Consider the following 23,054-nt stretch of genomic DNA (forward strand, 5'->3'; position numbering starts at 1 on the left):
ATTCACCAGGGCGTACTACCCTCCCTTTGTTATTAAATGGGAAAAGACCAGTTACTGCTTTAACAATTAACACATGATTTTAAAATGATAAGCTTTAGTATTAAAATTGTAAGAAATGATGCAAAATATGATAATGAAAGAGACTATTGATTAGAGTGATTCAGCCATATTACTTGCCAGTAATGCTGTTGACACATGCTGTTTAAATATCATTGATAGAGCAAATAAAAAACAATCAAAAGTGTCAATTGTTTCCACACTTTCTGTTCTCCATGGCTACGTCTAGACTGGCATGATTTTCCGCAAATGCTTTTAATGGAAAAGTTTTCCGTTAAAAGCATTTGCGGAAAAGAGCGTCTAAATTGGCATGGACGCTTTTCCGCAAAAGCACTTTTTGCGGAAAAGCATTCATGCCAATCTAGACGCGCTTTTTCGCAAAAAAGCCCCGATTGCCATTTTCACGATCGGGGCTTTTTTGCGCAAAACAAATCTGAGCTGTCTACACTGGCCCTTTTGCGCAAAAGCTTTCCGCAAAAGAACTTTTGCCCAAACGGGAGCAGCATAGTATTTCTGCAAGAAGTACTGATTTCAGACAGTAGGAAGTCAGTGTTCTTGTAGAAATTCAAGCAGCCAGTGTTGACAGCTGGCAAGTTTTTTCTGCAAAAGTAGCTGCTTTTGCGGAAAAGCTTGCCAGTCTAGACACAGCCCATATGTATAATGGGACATATCCACATATATCCATGATATTTGGGGAAGGGGTGAGGGAATCCCTCAATAATTCAGGGTTTGTCTGCACCCAGTTCTTATGGCACTTTAATCTAACCTGCTTCAAAAACTATTAGTCAAATTGGTACAACTCCCTAGTATAGACAGAAGTAGGAGGTGCTCATATCAGTATAGGTTATTTCCCTAAATGGAGAATCTCTACCTACACAGATAGCTTAAAGCAGTACAAACCTGGTTTAGACTTAAGTCTACACTGCAGGGCTTAACTCAAAATAAGCTAGACAAATTGAGCTACCTCAAATGCATATCTTATTTCGAAATAGCTTATTTTGAAATAGGGAGCATCTACACAGAACTTAGGGTATGTCTACACTACAGCGTTATTTAGAAATATCTTATTTTGAAATAGTTATTTAGAAATATCTTATTTTGAAATAATGTGTCTATACACAAAATGCATTTCGAAATGGCTTGTTGCTATTTTGAAATAGCATGTCCACACTGAGTGGATGCTGAATCGCATTTAAGGCCAGCCAGAATCAGGTCCAGCAGGGCATCAGGTCAGGAGCTACTTTGTGTGGCTGCTGCCTGAGGCTATCTGAGGTCTGTGCTTAAAGGGACCCCCCTGGACAGCCAGTTCTCAGGTTTCCCTGTTTGCTTGCCTACCTCAGTGAGGGACAGCAAAGCATTTTGTTTCTGCATGCTCTGGTTGCCCTCACTCAGGACACCACAGCAGTCTGCAACATGGAGCCAAATCTGCTATCCGGGAGGCCCTGCGGGAGAGGGAGAGCTTCCACTCTGAGGAGCACTAAGAGCCTCCCTGGTCTGCCCCACTGGGGGCTTGTGCCTCATTCCTCCCTCACGTCCTTCCACTTACCCCTCCCTTACCCCCCATCCTGATGTCAAATAAAATACATGTATTTTTATGAACACAAACTCTCTTTATTTAACAAAACTGGGGGGGGGGGGAATGAAACTCTGGTGAGACTCAGGAAAGGAGGCAGGAGAGGGGAGACGAGAGAATGGTAGAGGGGAGGGGGAAACCTGGGAGGAGGGAGCTGGAAGGGGGAAGCAAGGGGAAGAAGGTGGAGGGGAAGCTCAGGACTCAGGGTTGGAGGTCTCGCCGGACCAACTTGATTTTCAGGCAAACCTGCTCCTGGGTTCGCATGTGGCCTTTGGTGGCCAGGCTGGAAGCTACCCTGCAGTGACTGCTGGCTCTAGGCTGGCAGGCGTGGAGATGTCACAGGCACTACGGCCGAAGTCAACCACTTTAAGGGCTCTGAGGAGGGGAGAGGGAGAGGAGTGTCCTTGATTGAAGCTGGAGTGGCCACCAGGGCACCCTGGGAAGGCTGGAGGCCCCCTATTTTGATATAAGTGTCTACACAGCACTTATTTCAAAATAGCTATTTTGAATTTGGCATTATTCCTCATGGAATGAGGTTTACCAGATTTGAAATAAGCGCTCCGCTATTTCAAATTAATTTCGAAATAGCAGTTTGGCTGTGTAGATGCTAGTAAAGTTATTTCAAAATAATGGCTGTAATTTCGAAATAACTTTGCTGTGTAGACATACCCTGATTTCGAAATAGAGAACTCTTCCTCCAACTTCCCTTATTCCTCATACAATGAAGGTTACAGAAGACGGAGTAAGCAGTCCTCCAGCTTGACAGTGTTTTGACACTATTTCGAAATAGCTTCCTGCTGTGTAGATGCGGACTAAGTTATTTTGGAATAGCGCTAGTTATTTCGAAATAGTGTTGCAGTGTAGACATACCCTAAGCCTTAGGAGAAAGGTAAGCCAGTCCCTAACACTGTTCTTCTAAAAAATCTAAGCTGTAGGTTAGGTCCCAATTCAGCTGTGCATAAGCAGTCCCAACTTATATTACAGGAGGATGGAGAGGGTCAGACATTTTTCCGTGTTCTTGATGGCATTATTTTCTTTCCCTCTCGTTCTAAATAGTTTGGGGTATGTCTATGCTGCAATTAGACACCCTGTGAAGAATCCATGCTGACTTGGGCAAAGGGGTTATTTAATTGATGTATAGATGTTTGGGATAGGAGGCTGCAGCTCAAGGCTGAATGACTACAATTAAAGAGATAGAGATGTAGCCGTGTTAGTCTGGTGTAGCTGAAACAAAATACAGGACTATGTAGCACTTTAAAGACTAACATTACTGTAATGTGATTTGTCCTTTTCATGTGTGTTCATTTTTTTTAAATTGTATCCTTTGGTATATATGGTTGTGACTATTTTCTTCCATTATTTGATCTGAGGAAGTGGGTCTGGCCCACGAAAGCTCATCATCTAATAAAGCATCTTGTTAGTCTTTAAAGTGCTACAATTAAAGAGCACCTTAGACCAAGCCATAGAAGCATAAATCAGCTGTCATAGACTAGACTGAGATTTTTTAATTGTAATATTGATGTTCCCTTGGTCTCTATTAGGCAGTTCAAACATGATAGGTGTTTGGAGAGTAAACGGCTGAGAGCAGTAGGGGAAAAAAGGAAATATACATTTGAGAGATATAAGAACAATATTCCATGAGAAAAGATATTGTTTCTTTTGGGACGACCTGTTACCAATTGGAACAGAACTAGGGCACATGCAGTAGGATCTAGTAGTCACTTGCAGTATGACCTAGCTGACTTGGCACAATACAGTAGCCTACAAGTCAGAATCAGAATAATCACTGGATCCCAATCAACAGAGGAGTCAGAGTTAGGCCAACATCAGAGACGAGCCACAGGTCAGGGTCAGGTTACTAGGTCACAGGCAGGGTCACAGAGATGGCTACTACGCTGAAATTAGGAATCAAGATTCAGGTTCAGAATCAGCCTTGGTTCAGAGAACAAAAATCAGCAAGTCAGGTCAGGAGTCACAGCAAACCTGCATCTTCAACATGAGCCATATACCGGGATTAAATAGTGAGCATGGGCTGATCAGAAGGCCAAAGTTTACTATCACTCACCATTTGGGTGGTATGTCTTGCTGTGTCTAATCTTCACAGTACTCCTTGGAGAGGTCTCACCAATGGCCATGTAGGAATGTCAACTCCTCAGCCCTGGGTTCTGCTCCTGTAAAGCCTTACACCTGGTCACCTAAGCCCTGTGTTTTCTTTTCCTATCCACCATCCCATCCCATGGCTCTCAGCATGCTTATCTGCAGCCACATTCAAAGAGGAAGCCAGCAGGTTCTGCCGATGCTGAACTATAAATTCAACAGGCCAATGTGCTGCAGGATTGGGACATAGACTCCCAGAGTCGGTAAAAAAAATGAAATTGCAATCCCACAGGAATTTCTAAATTTCTGAAAATTCATTTAGTCCCTAATCTGAAAAAAAAGTTTAAGATCTTGACATTTTTCACAAAATGAAATATTCTAAATGATTGTTGACCTTTATGATACATTTCTTCTTAATAAAGTCGAAACTGTTCACCTTGACTTTACATTTTGATCTTATAAAAAGATCATTTCTTTTGAAAATTCCGACAAAAATCAATGTATTTCCACAAAACCTTTCAATTTTGATGAATCTTCATTTTCTGGTGGAAAAATATTTTGCATGAAAATTATCAGCCAACTGAGGTGTCAACAAGCTAAAGAATAAAAGGTAATATTTGTTTTTTCTTCAGCCATGCACTATATTTATGACACCTTATAAAGGACTGTGTGGTTCATAGTGACCACTAAAATGAAATGTATGGAATTTAATGTTACTATAAAATTGGTGAGTTTGCTAAATTTTTTATTTCTGAAAAAAATACAGCCTAATTCTAATAGGATGGGTAAATTATATTAAATAGATAGTCTTTAGTACTGTGTATAAAGTGTTTGAATCATGAAGACCTTAACTGAAGACACACTCTAACAATACACTTACAGCAGAATGAAAACCTTGAAGATTAGGTGTGAGTACAGGGTATCGTACGCCAGGATGCCGCTCGATCCTTCTCATTACTTCTGTGTGATCTGCCATCTTAAATACATAAATATTTTGCATGTATTTTTCAGTTATGCTAATTAACAAATATCTAATGACTCTTTTTAAAAAGGTAAATATGAATTTAAGGATGGATGTAATTCTGCTTAGTCATTAGGTCACATAATAGCAGAAATAATACACTACAACAGAGCATTGACTGGATTACACTGCTCTTTGTCTTATTTATGCATATACTTAATGAAAAACAGTATGATTTATACCTGGAGGCTTGAAAAGCATGCACAATATATCTGATTAAAAATAACAAGATTCTATGGAATATAAAAGTTTCTGTGTTCGTTCCTATTTTGATAAGACAGAAAATATATTCATTCAAATAAGGAAGCAAAGCTTTAAGAGAGACATTGATGATGGGGTGCCATGTAATTTAGAGTTCATTATATTTATGAAAAATGCTACTTAATTATATAGAATTAGCACAAATACTACAAGAGAGAATATAATTTCAAACTAATATATAAATGTTAACCTCTCACCTTTCTCCTGCTGAATGCCTTAGTAAAACTATCTGTCTGCGGGTTTAAATTTTTCCTGCATTTTCCACATGCATTAATCTTCCCCATATTAGATCAATGTAAATTATTCTGCTTTCATAAACAGAGGATTACAATGTCAGGTATAGACAAGGTGCAGCAGCAGATGAAATTTAAGGAACAAAGATCTTATTGTCATACAAAAGGAAGGAATTCCCTGAGTAGAATAAAGCTGTACAATTGACTTTACTGCACTTTTTCTTTCTTTTGCCCCATATAAAAGGTGTTTCTGGGCAAGCCAAAAGCAAATGGAAGCACAACAGAACTGTTCAGTGTGACTTGGAACAGCATATATATTGTTCTAAATTATACAGAGGCCTGGATTTAGCCCCTGGTCAACCTCAGAATCAGGGGAGAGGAAAGGTCATCTTGGACAGACCTAACGCTTAGTAGGTTTACAATCAAATACTTGCAATGATTCATTTGTAGTTTCTAATTTGTAGAAAAAAGGCTCAAAACAAGAAACTATTCTGTTGACTGATGACTAATATCCATGTTTGTGATGAAAATAATAAATGATATTAGTAAGAATCTACATAAAACATTTTGGTATACATTGGGCCAAATTCTGGTCTCAGATGCTAAAGTATAATTCCAGCTGACAAAAGTCTAATGAGAGAATCTAAAGACAGAATTTACTCCCTTAATGAACAAACCATTGTTTTACCTACATTCATTACATTACCCTTTCTATCCTCCATGCCAGTATTCATAGCAAGCCCGCCCAAATGCTATGAGAGAAAGATGACTTTTAGTAATCTAAGTTCAATAATGGCACACAGCAGTTGCTGAATACTTAGTCTAGCTCTGCTACTGACCCAGTGTATTGCAATTAGAATTAGTCAGAAAAATTATGCCAGAAGGCTTTTTTCATTAGTATTTGCTCATTTGTCAAAAGGTAAACATTTTGTACATACGGTTCTAATTTTGACAAAGTTCTAACAGAAGGCAGGCAGAGTTATGACAGAAATATGCTGTTTTCCCTGACAGATTGCCTGCCCTGGTCCTTGGCAGCCCATCTGAATGACTGCTGGGGACCTGGACTTCCATGATCCATGGTTTCAGGATAGCCAACCATTCATACTGCTTTGAATAAAGGGAATAAAGGGCTTTCAAAATCTAGGTACTGAGGCAGACTACTAAGTAGACCAACCTAGAGCCAGGGCTCCATTCCGTTTCATGGAGAATTCAAAAATTTTGTTTTTCTCTTTCAAATAAAAATGAGAACAAATTTTAAAATACCTGTATTGAAATCCCCCATGAAATAGAATACCTTACTCCACCCTGCTCTACTGGCAAGTCACTTAATCGTAGCAAGCCAAGTTCTACAGTGGGAACCAGAGTGGTTAGAAGTGTGAGGAAAAAATAAAATTAGCCTGCATTTTTCAATTTGAATCTCAACAATCTGGAGCACGTCTTCACCATTTTGATCTTTTTTCCATTTGGAAAACATTTCCCCCCTAATGTTAGGAATGGAAAACTTAATATGTCTGTTTTTAATTTCTTGCTTTTACAGCATCCATTAGAAAGGGTAACAAATAGTGGCAGTAGTATTTGGTAGACAATTACTATAGCATAAACATTATTTTTGTGAATGACAGTGGTTATTATAGCTCATTTAAAGTGTGACAAAAATTGAGCCTAAAATAATTTACAGTATTCCTTTATTTCTCTAACAATAATCTTTAAAAAAATCTTAGTTTTTTTACTCCAAACTGCAATCAAGATCTGGAATGATCAGATATGACATTGTGGGACATTGTACCCCAATATTATCACTACAGTATGTTGACAGAGGGCAATGCATCATTAGAACTGTAGCCTAAACACTCTACATTCACAATTGGAAAAACTTAAAAAACAATGAATAGTCTTGCAGCACCTTAAAGACTAACAAAACATGTAAATGGTATCATGAGCTTTCATAGGCACAAAGAAGTGGGTTGTGCCCATGAAAGCTCATGATACCATCTATATATTTTGTTAGTCTTTAAGATGGTACTAGACTATTCGTTCTTGTTTAAGTTTTTCCAGTTACAGACTAACTCAGCTATCCCTCTGAAGCTTTTATTCACATTTGGGTTCTTTCTTCAACTCCCATTTGGTCACACTCTCACTAGTCTTTGCCATTCCAACTCTCATTCAATTAAGACCACCAGTGTTTCCATTTGAGCTCAGAACCTAGAAAGAGTTGTTTTGAAGGAACCAGGTTGTCCAAGACCAATGGCATTTCCTGTCATTTTATTACTTTTTAACCTTCTACAGTAAAATTTTGTGGTCAGGATTATTCAGAGGTAAAGCTCTTTCTGGCCTTCAGCCTCTTGGGTTGTATCTTATGTCCATGTGGCGAGTGTCTTTGATGAGGCATTTTTTTTTGTCTTTCCATTTTACTAAAGACAACCTGATTCACTGATGAGAGTGAGGTCCTTGTGGGACAGCACAACAGTATGGGAGTCAGAATCAAAGTCCCTGAGATGATCTTACAAGATTAAGTTCAGTAACAATTTCAGGAGCATAGCTTGAGTGTGACTATACTGGGGTGCAGTACTCTGCAGTAGACTAACTGAGCAAGACTGGGTTGCTTACAGTTTTTTGGAGTCAGCAACCCATTTTGAGTTGGGTAGTTTCTAGAGTACTCAATTCCTGGACTTCTCTTTCTTTTTCAGATTCTTGATGTATTCTTAGAACATCAGCATTTGATCTAATGTGTCCCCAAGGTACACTAGCTGTTCATGATGCTCAAGGATTGTGCCATCTCACATTTTATTGTGGGAGGGGGGAGTTACTGGGCATTACAGTGTTTCAGATGAAAGCCTCACACCAAATTGTAACATCACGAAAAGTCCTGTTCTCATTCAAGGGTACATGTTGCATATAGATGATCATAAGGGGAACCAAGAACAACCCCTATGAAAAAATGGGGTTCCCCAAAATTCATGGGTTACTGAAGTATGAATAAAGAAAAGGGGGTTGAAAGCTTCATGCATATGAATAAGGTGTTAGGTGTAGTTAGACCAAAAAGATAAAAGAGGTTCTCAAGTATGGAAAATGAGGAAGGACCCAAGAGACCATCCTAACAAATTACTCCACAGGAAACCTCAGCTGGAACCCTTCCTCTATTGATGATCATCTACTGAGACAGCCACTATGCTAGGGATGTAAAATCCAAGTTAATCAGTTAACGTTTAACTGGTTAACTGACTAATGGGATTTCATGGTTCCAGCCCCTCAACACGCGGAACACCTGCTCCCAGCCCCAAGCAGTAGCTGGGGCTGCTGCTGGCTCTTCTGATTCCTAGCCCTCTTGTTGGGACTGCTGCCAGCTTCCAAATTCCACCCCAGCACAGGGGCTGACTGTGCCCCTCAATGAGGCTGCACCTGGCTGCCGGCTCCCAGTCCCAGCTTCAGCCCTAGCTACTTACCTGGTAACGGTGAATTGGATAACCGTTAACTGGTTACCCATTCACATTCCTACACCATACCCTAAAATATCTTAGAGGATGTGAGTATGACTACAGTCTTAATCATCGCATAGGTTTTTGTAGGATTTATATACACATGGATATTTGTAACTTTACTTCTTGCTTTGGTTAAACTTGTGGTGTACATAAAACCTAGTACTGTAATTGTGATTATCTGTGGTCACTATCCCTGGACTTCACATATTCCTAGTGTCTCCAAATTTGAGATAAGTACCAGAGATAATATGCACTCTATTGAACTTGAAACTGTAGAAGCCGGAGTTAAATCCATGGTAATTTAATACAAAATTACTAAACTAAATTTAAATAAATCCAATCTGCATGGAAACTTTCATGGATAAGATATTTCACAATTTCACTAAGTTCTAAGGCAAAATCAAGGCTAATGGCACCCTACAGAGCAAGTGACATGAATTAGGGATGTAATAGTATAGACAATTAACCAATAAACAAAAGCTTATCAGTTAATGCTATAAACTACACTCACTTCTCTCCCCCTCCACCCGTAAATTTTTTAGCAGCCCAACTCAGTCCTGGCTTGCGCTGCCCTGGGAGCTCAGACCTACTCCCCTAGACAGGGGTTGCTGCATGGCTGTAAAAGAGACAGCAGCATGGGGCGACAGGCAGCCTGTCCATGGTTTTTAAACTGGCTCCCCTCACAGACCGGCTCTCACCTGGCAACCCACACTGCTGCCTCTGATACAGAGACAGCAGCATGGGGTGGCAGGGAGTCCCTCAGGAGTGGGACTGGAGCGCACCGGCTACTGGCCCCACCCCCGGGAACTATAGAATAGTCAGGTAACTGATAAGAATTCATGAGGTTAATCAACTATTCAATTAACCGATATTTAGCATCCCTAACATGAATGCACAGATCCAACTTTAAGCCACTAATGATTAATGAAGCACAATCATTAGTCCCTACAACATCTTCTCAAAACTCAGTTGTTGTACCTCATTAACTTCACCAAATTTTGTTTTGGTGATGAAAATAATATATAAGCCAACAGACACATGTTTCTGGTTTCCTGTTGGGAAAATATTAACTCAAAAATTTGGGGCAAACACATGCAGCAACAGCGTCTTCAAATTTAGCCCTAAATATATATCTTTGCAACAACAGAATCCTCAAATTCGATCTCAAATATATAACTTTGCAGAAGTAGATATAAGGTTCCAAGTGTTTAATAGACATATCATTAAAATGTACCCATGCCCATAATTTATCCCATGGTAGGAACTGAACATTGGTGCTAGGCCATATATTTTTATAATAGCTTCTCCAAGAACTCAATCAATAAAAGAATCTAACATATCCAATAATCACCTAAAAACACACTTGATCATATCTTGTTGCTTTAAGAACAAGCTTTCATCCTTAATTAAATAAAAACATCTTCATTTTTCAGAACTTTTGAAGTCAAATGATTAATGATAAATGATGGAACTAATTCCACACTTCAAAAATCATATGATTTAAAATATTTTTAAACAAAATGAAATGACACTGTGTGTAAAAATATACACAATTCCAAATATTCCAAATACATTTTCCTATGTTAAATTTGTCCCCTTGCTTTTTCCCCTGTAAGCAGAATCTTATTTTACCAAAAGCTTCATATTATTGCATTTAAATTGTTAATAAAAATTTTACAATATGCTTTTTAATGGCAAGTATTTAACATTTCTGGCCATTTACATTATACGTATGAGATCCTGTTTTATATGGCACCTTGCTACTGTGGAACTTTTTCTTTTGACTTTTTTTCAGTCATAAATTCTATGCCAAAGAAAACAGTAGAAGGGAAACCATAAAAGAGCTTTAAAATACTAAAAAAAGAAATAAGTGAATGAGTGATCTAAACATAACCGGGAGTTCTATTCCCATGACCTATGAGAAGAAAAAAAGAAAGGGGAGGGGAAAAAAAAGACATAATCAAGACTGTACTCCATCTCCAAGCAATACAACCTTATCACTTAAACCAAAACTATTTTAAACATCACATAAGCTATTAAAAGAAAATATTCAGACTTGAGTTTGAGATAAGAAGGAATTGTCCTCTTTTCTGAATCTGACAAGTCTGAACTAAATTTGCTTTTCTAAAGGCCTCATGGGAAAAGGAAAGAATTAAACACAGACTAGAAAAAGAAATAGACCTATGTTTGCCTTAGGCTGCAGGCTAACATTAAAACCTTACATTATTGTCTGATATTGCAACCACCACTGTGTGATGTAACAGTGCATGGTGAATTACCATATGAGTTTTCAATGTGAATAATTAAGAAAGTGTACTCCAAACTTGGGCTAGATGTGTAACTGGCTGGCTACCCAGAAGAACCCATCGCAGTGGCCTGATCAAGGCCTGATTATTCCAATATCCTCTGGGCTCTCCTGCTGTTCTGACATGGAGGAGATAATTTGTGACACCCCTGCAGAGGGTACAACAGTATTTCTCAACCTTATTTTATAAAGTACCCCTTTTAAAAAAAATTGTAAGTACCCCCAGTATCTACAGTTTTCAGACATACAACATTTGTTTCTACCCTTGCAACACATTTGTTTAAACAACTTAATCATGGCTGGGCAGGCAATGAAATTTTTGAGCATAAAAAGTACAAAAATAATAAAGCACTCCAAAACTTAAAACAAAAATTCAGTTTTCTCCAAATTTCAGTTGTGTTGAAATACCCACCAGACTTCTCTCGAGTACCCCTGAAGGTAGCAGTACCTGGTATGCAGCCCCGGCACTTCCTGGCATGCTCACAGCTGTGATGTGGATAGCCCGTACATGGCCTTACAAGGCAGAAAGGAATACTTACTCCTTTCAACTCCCCTACAGTGCTTTCTTAATGGCCATGCAAAAATTGAATGGGAAATATTCTGCACACATTTTAACAGAGAATATGCAGGAAAAAAAAGTCAAAATTTACAATCCTCTCTTTTTCACTTGGATAGTTTTCAAGTATGCATAATTCTAGTGCAATGTAAAATATCTCTGGTTGCAATGCTCTGTGTACTGTCCTTCATTACATTCTATTTGCATGGATGATAACTGTTGATCTAACTGCAATATTATTTCTGTTCTGTTTAAATTTGTAGAATGAAATAAAGGTTAATTAAAATAATAATATTGAATATTTTAGACTTAGAAAATTTTAAAGAATGCTTGATATGCCTATACATGTTTTTAATTTACATAAGCACAAACAATTACAAACAAGGCCTGCTTTCTATGAACAATCAAACAATCACAGATACACAAATAGAAGTGTATTTCTATATGGAATGACTGGAACTGCATGTGTTAAATAGGTGAGTGTATTCACAAATCTCTAGATACAATTGTACATGTAATTACTTGACATGTGAATTAGGGATGTTAAAAAGTGGGTAATAGAGGTAATGGTATAATCGCTGAAAATGTCAGTGGTTACACGATTACATTCATCTCCATTGTGGGGCGGCAGCCAACTTCCCAGGAACCATACACACCAGCTCCTGGCACATACTGGCTCTTGGCTTCCATCTCACTCCCAGGGATCTGGCTGCTGCTCCATGCTGTGGGCTCAAATACAGAGCCAGCAGAGTGGGGTAGCAGCCGGCTCCCTTGGAGTGGGGCAGAAGTCTGCATGTAACCATTCATGGTAACTGATAATCCCAGGCTTATCAGTTAACTGTGTAAATGGTTATCCTATTCCATCCCTAATATGAATGCAATCAGAATAATTAAACCCAGAAATTATAAATTCAAATGTGCCTGTATTTTGTGTGTGTAAATAAGTTTCTGTAAATAAATTTAAGAAATATAAATCATCATTGATTTTCTTCAGCTTTACCTGCAAACAGCAAACAATTACAATGAGAGGATGCTTAGCACCTTTTAGAAGGTACTCAGTACCTAAGATCTACAATATCAAAACTTTGGCAAAATCCAGCATCCATTGAAGTCAAATGGAATTTTGGAATTGAAACGTTAATAAGGCCCAGATTTTAAGTGTTGCTGGTACATAGCAAAAGTAGCATATGACATACATATTATAATTGTGGTTGAATAACCTACATAAGGCCCAATACAGATACCAAACATCTATAATGATACCAATGGATCTGTAGCTCTGGAGCCTAACTGTTCCATCTGAGAAAAACAATTGTCTGTTTTAAAAGATCTCAGCATGATTCATTGGAATTTGCCCTGCACGCCAGTCAGGAAGGGCCAGATTTTTTAAAGGTAACTACTTCTTTAGCTATCTAAATAGCTTTCAAACATTGATCTGAAATTCCCTATGGATCAGGTGGAATGTAAAGCTTTAGAACTATAGAAGGGATCTCACGGCGGCCCAAAACACAGTAGATGAGCTTGTTGTACCTTCTTATATGTAATTATGAGCTAGGGTGTGAGAAAACTCAACTGCTTTGGCTCTTCTGATAATTAATATCATTTCTGAATCATATGGCACTTAAACTGAAATAAACTGCACATTTTACCTACCTGAGGTACCCACTTTGAAGAAACAAAGCTGGTTGCTTCTATTACAGTCAAGCCTGCTTTGGAAAGTCGACTGATTAACTCAATTTTGATATCTGTTGGAACTTTGACCTAAGGATATGAAAGCATTACATCAGAAAAAATCTGTCATATAATAAGTACCTTTTGCAAATAAAATGTCCACAGTACAAAATAAGCATCCATGCTTTATTTAAAGTAGTTAAGCATGACCAGACACTCTTCCCCTTGTGTGCAGTCAGTGGGCAGCAAACACGTAATGGACCAGAAAGCAGAGTATGTGCACCCACTACATTTTCCACTCCTTCCCAGGAGTCTCACAAAGCCATTCATGAGAAAGCTATACGCAGATGCTATAGGCAGGGATGGGGATGACGTGTCTCCACTGATGAGAAGGGACCCAGGAAGGGACTATATACAGACTTGTCTTCTTTGAGGAAGAAAGCAAAAAAACCTATGGTAATTAATGTTCCCATTGTCATATTAATACTCTAGCCATGGTGAGGTACATGAATCTGCTGTCTGTGGAATGATCTTTTCTGGGCTATGATTGGGAATCATAGTGTTTGGGTCCAATTTTACATGGACCAGATTTATTCTCACTACATTAAGCCACCATCCAGTTCCCATCCCAGTCTTCAGATGGATGATAGAAACAAAAAATCTTGCACGGTTTATGGCAAGTTATTTTTCTTTTCTAACAGGCTGTTCCTCGGGCAGGATGTTAAAGTCTTATTTACTGATGTAGCATTTAAGGGCACTGATCAGAGATTAGCCCCACAGAGGTCTAGGCATTTTCCAGAACAAGAGTTTTTAATCTAGGTTCTGACAGACGTAATAAATGATAGGAAATTATGTAATAATAAAACTATAAATATAAAAAGTATATATCGGCACAACAAGGCATAATAGTCATAGCTTACTATTTTAAATATCTAATTTAATAGCCAATTATATTGGTGAAAAATGTTAAAATTATGACATGTAAGTTGTACATCATGATAAATATCCACATGAAACAATGCAAAAGTGTAAACAAAGAGTTCTGTAGCACCTTAAAGACTAATACATTTATTTGGACATAAGCTTCCATGGGCTGGAAGCCACTTTGTCAGATGCTTGAAAGGAAAACTTCAGTTTGGCAGGTATGCAAAGGGGAGTGCTATATTTCTATGCAGAGGACCAGTGACAGCGAGTAAAGCCCTGCATGGATACAAAAATATGGAAATGCATCCAATCCGCATCTGCCAGTCTCAACTCATCTGATCCACAATCTGCACAACAAATCTGGAGGGAAAAGAGGAGAGGAGAGGAGAGGAGAGGAGAGGAGAGGAGAGGAGAGGAGAGGGAGCACAGATGAACAAAAAGGGGGACAGGGTAGTGCATGGAAGAGGCAGGCAGCACACTGGAGCTCAACAGGTCAGTTCTCACTAGACTGGAGTGGGGGAGGGCAGGCAGGGCTGGCACTCAACCCCTGTTACAGGGACATTTAGGACACTGCTTCTCACATCCTTTCCCTGCCAAAGTGCAGGGACTTGCCTGGCAGCCCTGTGTCGGTATCCACTCCACTATCTGTGGATATGAGGTGGATATCTGTGGACAGGCAGTCAGTTCAATCAAGTTCAATCAAGTTCAACCAAGGTGGATGTGTCCTATTCCCAACAATTGATGAGAAACTGTAAATACCAAAAGGGGGGAAATTACTTTTTGTAGGGAGTTAGCCACCCTCAGTCTCTACCCTGCTGTAAGAGTGCCAATGCCTGAGATGATGGGTCATCCAGGATTCCAAGGTTTATGGATCTTGGGTACCAGATAGGAAAAAAAACCCAGTAGGAGAGCACTTCAATCTCCTTGGGTACTGAATAACAGACTTGAAAGTTGCCATACTTGAGCTAAAAAACTTCAGACACAGACTTCAGCATGAAACTGCAAAGCTGGAACTCGTATGCAAACTTGATATTATCAGAATGCATCTGAATAGAGTCTGTGATTGGCTAGCTCACTACAAAAAGTCATTTTTTACCTTCTCATCAACTGTTGGGAACAGACACATCTACCTTGACTGAACTGACCTCGTTAGCACTGGTCCTCTGCATAGTAATGTAACACTCCCATATATCCCTACTAGCCTGAAGTTTCCACTTCATGCATCTGATGAAGTGGATTCCAGCTGACGAAAGCTTATGCCCAAATACATTCATTAGCCTTTAAGGTGCCACAGGACTTGTTTTTGTTGAAACAGACGAGCACAGCTACCCCCTTGAAACCTGTCACAGTGCAAAAGTGGATAGTGAAATAAATTACCTCTTCATTTTGTAATCCATCTCTTGGCCCAACTTCTACAATTTTAACATAGTCAGGAAGTCCAGCTATTTGGAATTCCTGAAATACAAGATGATGTATTCACTAATAAAGAAAAATACACATTTGACAGTTTTATTATTCTCATAAACCTGGGTATGAAGTCCATTTGTCAGCTGCAAAAGAAACATGCCTGCAGGACACCTTTAAAAAATCTGTAGGACCAAGTGTTTGGATGGTAGAAGATGCAAAAGAGTAGAGCTCATTTGCATATGTTTCCCATGCTCTATCAAGGTCATTTATTGTCATTAATTTTTTGTAGTAGTAGTATAATTAAACATAATTTATTAATTTAAATGAACATTGTGTTTTATGGAACAAGACATATTTCCAGTGTCAAAAAACATATGAACTAATGGCCCAGTCCTGCAATCATTTATGTATGTGAACCCAATTGAACAGTTACTTGTTTTGTAAATGTTTACAAGATTGAGCCATACATCAGACACACAAATCAAGGGAGGTGAAGAGTTTATTTCACAGTCTTTCCTCAAGTCTTTTGTGGAGGTCACAGTTTCCGTGACTTTCCAGAACTTCTGTGACTTCCGCAGTGGTCAGTACAGCTGATTTCAGGACCTCCTGTGCAACTGCAGTGTCTGGGTCAATGCACAGGCTGCTGCTAGGGTTGTTCAGGAGCAGCACCAACAGTGGTGCCGGAGGCGCTCAGAGCAATCCCGCAGAGCAACAGTGTATGCAGGAGTGCCATCCCTTCCCCCCAGGCAGCATCTAAGATTTAGTATGGGGTATTTTTGGAAAAAGTCATGGACAAGTCAGAGGCCATGAGTTTTTGTTTATTTCCTGAGATCTGCCCATAACTTTTACTAATAATATCCATGACTAAGTCTTGGCTTTAATGATGAGACAGAAGTATGACATGCTGGAATAAGTAGCTTTTCAAAAGGATTTAAAAGAGAATAGGGAATGTACATGCCAGATAAGAAGAAAAAGTTTACAAGTGTACAAGTGGATTAAAAACAGGTGGAAAGTTGAGGTGGGAAGAGGAGAGGAAGGCAGCAATACGGTCAAAAGTCAAAGAAGAGTGCAAGGAGTAGAAGGGGAAGCAAGGAGAATGGAGAGCAAAAGCAGGTGTCGGGAAATTAAATTTCCCTTTTTTGTTATTTGGTTGGTCTGTTATTGAATAAACCAGGCAGGTGGGAAGCTATTGTAGTTAAGACCCTATGTAATTAAATATTCACAGGGACACTTTGAAATGGTTTTAGAGTCGTGAAGGAAGTTGTATGTCTTTAAAAACAACTCACATGGTTAAACGTGGGCATATTACTAAAGACCCATTTTGCGGCAGGGACAGAGTGAAAGCACGTGGTACTGTCAAGAGCTATGGAAGACACTGTGCTCTCTGCATTGCACTCAATACAGTCCAATTCAGTGTCTTCGTTTCAACAATTAAAGCCCACTATGGATTAATTCTTGCTACCTGAGAGAATGCTGCTCCATCCATGACCTCCCATGACTACTAAGTTCTGCTAAACTAGAACAATGGAACTGTGCACAAACAGGAGTCTTATGAATATAGAAGACATAGCTTTCACAGAAACCAGCTCTAGACTTGAGAAATCGCTCTTGCAAAGAATGGAAAACAGCCCCTAACTTCACAGCATTCAAACTAGAAGTAAAACCCATCTTTCAACCTAGTCTTATTAGCATTATAACTGCAGTGTCAACATAGTGGCTGGAGAACGTCTGTTTTCCAGTGCAGTATTGAAAAGGGGCCAAGTAGCATAGTAATATACTTTTATAGAATCATCATATTGTCTCTCACTGACTTTAGTGAATTCTGTGTGCATGTGTGGCCTACAGATTGAATTAAATTCACTGTGGTAATGTACACAATCATACAAAAGTACAATAAAGAAATCAGTGCATTTAGTGTACATTTATCTGAGCACTGTAAAAAAACAGAAAACATCTGTATAGCATCATGAGATCAAGTAGAACATCTGGTAAGCTAAACTTTGTTGGCCTGTGCTGAGCCCACACTCACTGAGAATATAAACCTATTTAAATTTGAAGGTAAAACTTTCACATCTGCTGCATATTGTTTTTCTTTAAAAAAATCTTTTCACAAATACAGCAAGTCTTCAGCACTAAGTGCATATATCTCGGTATTTTCATGATTACCAGGTAATTGTTGTTATATGACAAATGCCACAGTTGTGCTATGAAAAAAATGTGACTATGGTTGAAAATAAGAGCTAAAATGAATTAAATTAACTGAACTTTACATTTAGTGCATACAAATGTTAATAAAACTTGGTTGCCATATTTTTCTTATTATATGGAGTAAATCCATATCCTACTATGGCAAAACTTCTACAGAACTCAGACCAGTAGCCCCAGACCACTTTCTTCTAGACATTGGGTCAACCATTCGAGAGGATAAAGGAAGAGTGGAAATGACAAAAGTTCTGTGGTAGCCATATGAAGCACAGAAAGCAGCCAGAGTTGTTGTTGTTGTTTTGCAAATTTTAGAGAGAGAAAAGAACTTACTACCCACCCTGAGACACAGTATGCCAAATTTCTGCTGAGTAACATTTTTTCTCCAAGTTATAAATAGCTTGAGAATAGAGGTTTTAACTAAGCCTTAATCATAGCATTATAATCCTCTTCAAATAACCTTAATAATAAACAAATCAAATAATAAACCTCAAAATTAAATAAATAGCTCTAGAACTGGCACAGAATTCCCCAACATATGAGCTTTGGTTTTTATGGACTTCAGCAGCAAGCTTATCTTTCTGTTGATTACAGTCACCCTGCTGTATCAGTCAGTATCCTTGGCCTTCTGCTGTCTGTGTGGCACAGAAAATCATAGAAACCTGTTGCTGATTTAGATCTTTAGAACTGTATTTAGCCAACTAAATTGGTAAGAAGGAACACATTCCAGCTACACATTAGCAATACATTCCAGTTTCATATGTTTTATATTTCCAGACAGTGGTCTTGTGCAATCACAGGGTTCAGCTTTGCCATTTAGGCTCAGAGCTGCATTGGAGCGTGTCTTGAAGGCACTCAACTCCAGAAACAGCATTAGAAACATCTTGCAGCTTCCCACTGAAATGCTTCCTGCCTATTAAACAGACTACACAAGAAAGGTTAGAAGCTCCTTTACTCTATTCCCTCCCACTGTACCACATGAGGGTCAGGCAGAATTCAGCTGTCAATTATTTAGTTGTGGCAATTTGGGAGGAGGAACTATATTTTCACAAGTCCCCCAATTCTATGAGCTTCCAGAGTCCTTTATCCATCCCTCACTTCTCTCTAAAACCTCAGTGCAGTCTCAAGAGAATGAAACTTCAAGATTCTCAGTACTTTATAAGTTAATTCAAGTGCTAACATACTATTAGGCTTCTGCTGGAAACTCCCAGCTGAGCTGCCTAAAAATAGGGGACTACCTAGCAACATTGTAGTTCTTCAACACCAGACTGGTAAATTTGATGTTGGGGATATAAATGTATCAATTTCCATTTATAAGACAATTCTATATTGATTTATATTTACCTACATTCTAAATGTGCTATACATCATTACTAAATATCAGGACAACCTAAAATAGCCTTCTAACAATGAGTAGCAAAAGTAAAGGAATATGGCACCCTCTGAATTCATTTTTAATTGAAAGAGGTTGCTTTCTCCACCCCAACAATGTGGCAGTTTAAAATGAAAGACAAACCAGATCAAACATGATATCATTAAATGGGTAATTTGTTCAAATAATCACAGTCGTAACCATGGAAGTAATTTTTGGCAAAATGGAAATTCTAATGTTGGTTGAACATTCTAAAAGAGGCTGGTTGGTTGATTTCATTATATTCATACTAGAAGTTTTACCCGGTGTTGCTAAAGTCCTTAGCTCAATTAATTTTTTTAAGATAAAATGAAAATGTGCATGCTTCCTTTGAATCATTTCTCTGGAGTGGACTGGGGAAGAGGGATTCAGTATGCAGGTTGTCCAAGCCTTCTATCACTGCAGCAGCTTGGAGCCAGGTGAGAAGTGTCTCTCCATGGCCACTGTAATTTCAGCAGGCACAAACGGGGGAGAGGTGCCTGTCCCCCAGCTGAGGCAGGTCCAGGTTTGTCTGCCCACTGAGCTCTCCAGGCAGAATAAGGAATGCAGCAAACTGAACTTTCCCCTCACTTATTGACAAAAGGGAAAAGACAGCAATGTTTCCATATGAATTTGGGGTGGGGAAAAGAGATTCTCCACCCTCCCTAAACAGTACCTGGGGAGTGGGAGGCTCGGGGCTAGGATAGTCCTGGATAGGAGTGGGACACACCCAGCCAGCCCCCTTTTACCTTCCTGGTAATTCTATTTCCTGTATAGCTCTATGAAAAGCAATTCTAATCCATGTACATCTCATGTTCCTGGCACAACCAAACCCTTACCTTGCTTTGAGTTATAATAAAAGAAAGCTGCATACCAAATTTGATGGTCCTAGCTCTTACTGTTCTTGAACAGACACGCACAAACTTTTTCAAATATATGGTAGATATATTTAATACAGCTTTAACAAAGTCAACACAAGAAAGTTAAAAACACAAATGATTATGTAAAAAAATGAAGAAGATTGATAATTTAGATTTAAAAGCTAAAATTTACCAATGGAAAACCACACAGGAGAGAATTCCATTACAGAGCTGTCGAATTGGCAAAATTCTGACATGCTGAGGGAATCAATGGCAGAGACTTGTAAAGTGACTGCAAACCAGGGGTTTAATGCAATGGGGTGCTTATGAGACTAACTCCTAATTATAAAATTATGATGAACATTTAAAAACTTTAATAATCTGAATCAAAACTATATATTTCTGGCTGTATGTTTAGCCTAAATTTTTTATAAAGCTGCTGTAAATAACTGAAAGAGTGGGTGGATTGGGGGTATGAACCTGCTCCCCAGTCCCCTGCTCCTTCCCAAGATCTCAACCCAAAACACAGCACCCCATCCTGCATCCGTTTCTTGCACCCCAGTTCCCTGCCCCAACTCACAACCCCCTCCTGCCCTACATCACAACAAAACCCCCTGCACGCCCTCCTGTACCCCAGTTTCCTGCACCCTAATCTCCTGCTCTAGGTCACAACTCCCTCCTGCCCAAGGTTACAACCAAAATTCCCTGTGCATCTGCATGGCTGTGCAGCTGTTTTCTGAGCCTGGCTCAGAGGTTCAGAACTCCCACACAGGCAGGGAGTTGTACTGACCAGCAGAGGGAGAGGCATCTTGCTAAACAGCAGCTAAATAGAGCTGATGCATGCTTGAAATGGAGGAACTCCCAAAGCAGGTAAGCAGGCAAGATAAGAAGGTAGTAAGTGGCAGGAGGAGGCAGGAGAAGGAAGGGAGAGAGTGAGGGAAGGAGAGAGGAATTGGCTGAGGGGGGAATCAGAGGGGAGGGGATTTTGGAGAGTCCCATCTGTAGGGGGAGGGGGAGGGGGAGGGGGCAGAGGCAGAAACAGAAACCCAGCACTCTCCTCAAGCTTCCTGGGCTGGGAAGGGGGAGGTAAGGGACTGACTGCATGGGGTAGGTGGGGGAAAGAAGGGGTGGTTTGGTGCTGGCATCTGTGCAGTGAGGTGGAGGCAGGGGGCAGTTTGTTTGGGGTGTCCTGACTCACATGATGTAGTCCACTCTGTCTGGCTGGATTGGAGGAAGGGGGGGAAGCAGGCTCCATGGGATGTGTACGCGCGCTGGAAGGACATTTGCATGATTACATTTCAAACAAAGTTTACATAGATGTTAATGACTTAAGGTAAGAAAGAAAAAGATTCTTTTAACAGATTTTTTGGGGAGTTTTACAGATATCTAAAACTCTGATCAAAATGATTTTTTAAAATCCTGTTACTAATTAACATATGGTATATTGTGTTGCTTTAAGGCCAGAACCTTACTATATGGTAGAGTTCTGGCTCTTATGAGTCAGAAGTAGCAAGTACTAGGCGTGATGCTAGTTTTGTAGGATGAAACCTTATTTGCAAGCTCTTTGAAATTTGCATGTGTCCACAAACCCCGAAGTCATGTGTTCTTTATTCTGGGGCTTCTACTCTGAGTTGGTGACACACACGAGGTGAAAGTTTCAAGCCAGGAAAACATTTATCTGTTTTTACAGCATAGATCCTAAACAGTCTCCAGAGAAACTGTATAAGCCTTAGTGAATGCCTTTTACTCTCCTTTCAGTGTCAATAAATATGGTACTAGTCATGCTTTCCTTACAAATACTAAATCTAGTTGACTCATAGATTTGTATAGCATCTTAAAGCTGAGCTATGTGTGGATAATATGCATTTTGGTATGTTTGCTAGCTTGAGTTGTTAGAGAAGATAGTGATACATGTACTCTAAGGGTAGTGTTAATTTTCTTTTTTTAATTTGATTTCATATTAAATATTATAAACATTGGTATTTGTTAACTATCCCTTGATTTAATATATTTTCTTCCTCACATATGGACTTTTTATATATATAAGTAATTTTTGATGGGGGGCACTCCAAAATATTGGAAAATGGTCAAGGCCGCACCCCTTCATGATATTAATGGAGGAGATGTGGGGTCTGGGATAGGGATGTAAGCAACTAGTCAACTAGCTGACTACCCAATAAGCATACCCAATAAGTCACCAGACTCTTAAAACATTTAAAAGGCAGAGGCATAGCAGGGGGCAGGAATTGGATGAGAACCAGGAATTAGCTCATGCCTGGTCCCTCCCGCCCCGCTGTGTGTCTGTTTTTTAAATGTTTTAAGAGCCTGGTGGCTTATCAGGTATGCTTACTGGGTGGTCAACTAGTCCACTAGTTACTTATATCCCTATCCCAGACCCCACACCTCCTCCATTAATATCATGGAGGAGTGCAGCCCTTGACTACTTCCCAATATCTTGGAATGGACCCCCATCAAAAATTATTGCCCATTCCTAACTTAGAGCAATGCGCTTGATTGTAATGCCTGTTCCTTGTCCTTTTTCTGGGACAACAAACATGATTCTGATCTCCTTTTCAGAGCAGCACAAACTCAAAAAGGAACTCAGATAATATGGCTTTTTGGCTACCCATAGCCTATCAATTTTGCTGCCTGAAGCCTGGATTTTCAGCAGATGTTTCTTACACTGAAAACTCAGTTTGTTCTGCAGGGGATCTCATAAAACAAAAATTATGAGGCATTTTATATTGATAAGTTGTGGCATGGTTACTTTTGATAAGTTGTGGCATGTGGGCTTCATTTGCAACTCCGGTTGCCTACATTGCCACCCTAGTTCAAACTAGGGTGGTAGTATAGACATACCCAGACATACAAATTCAACTTAAGAACAAACCTACAGTCCCTATCGTGTACGTAACCTGGGGACTGCCTGTAATGTGATGTAGCTGTGAAAAAGGTTAATATTCTGGGGTGTATTAGCAATAGTGGTCTATGTAACATAGGAAGTAACTGTCCTGCTCT

The 23,054-nt window shown here is 39.4% G+C and overlaps 1 protein-coding gene across 2 annotated transcripts in view; it reads right to left on the bottom strand.

The window, feature by feature from the left end:
- HMGCLL1 (3-hydroxy-3-methylglutaryl-CoA lyase like 1) overlaps positions 1-23,054 on the bottom strand; it is a 97,254-nt gene that overhangs the window by 65,829 nt on the left and 8,371 nt on the right. For both annotated transcript variants that reach the window (XM_075923634.2, XM_075923632.2), the window contains exons 2-4: positions 15,555-15,632; positions 13,236-13,343; positions 4,608-4,703 (exon numbers count right to left, since the gene is read on the bottom strand). In XM_075923634.2, coding sequence (XP_075779749.1) covers positions 4,608-4,703; positions 13,236-13,343; positions 15,555-15,632 — 282 coding nt within the window. The remainder of the gene's footprint in view (positions 1-4,607; positions 4,704-13,235; positions 13,344-15,554; positions 15,633-23,054) is intronic.

The sequence above is a fragment of the Pelodiscus sinensis genome, chromosome 3 (genome assembly GCF_052426305.1).
Source record: "Pelodiscus sinensis isolate ZL-2025 chromosome 3, ASM5242630v1, whole genome shotgun sequence".
NCBI lineage: Eukaryota > Metazoa > Chordata > Testudines > Trionychidae > Pelodiscus > Pelodiscus sinensis.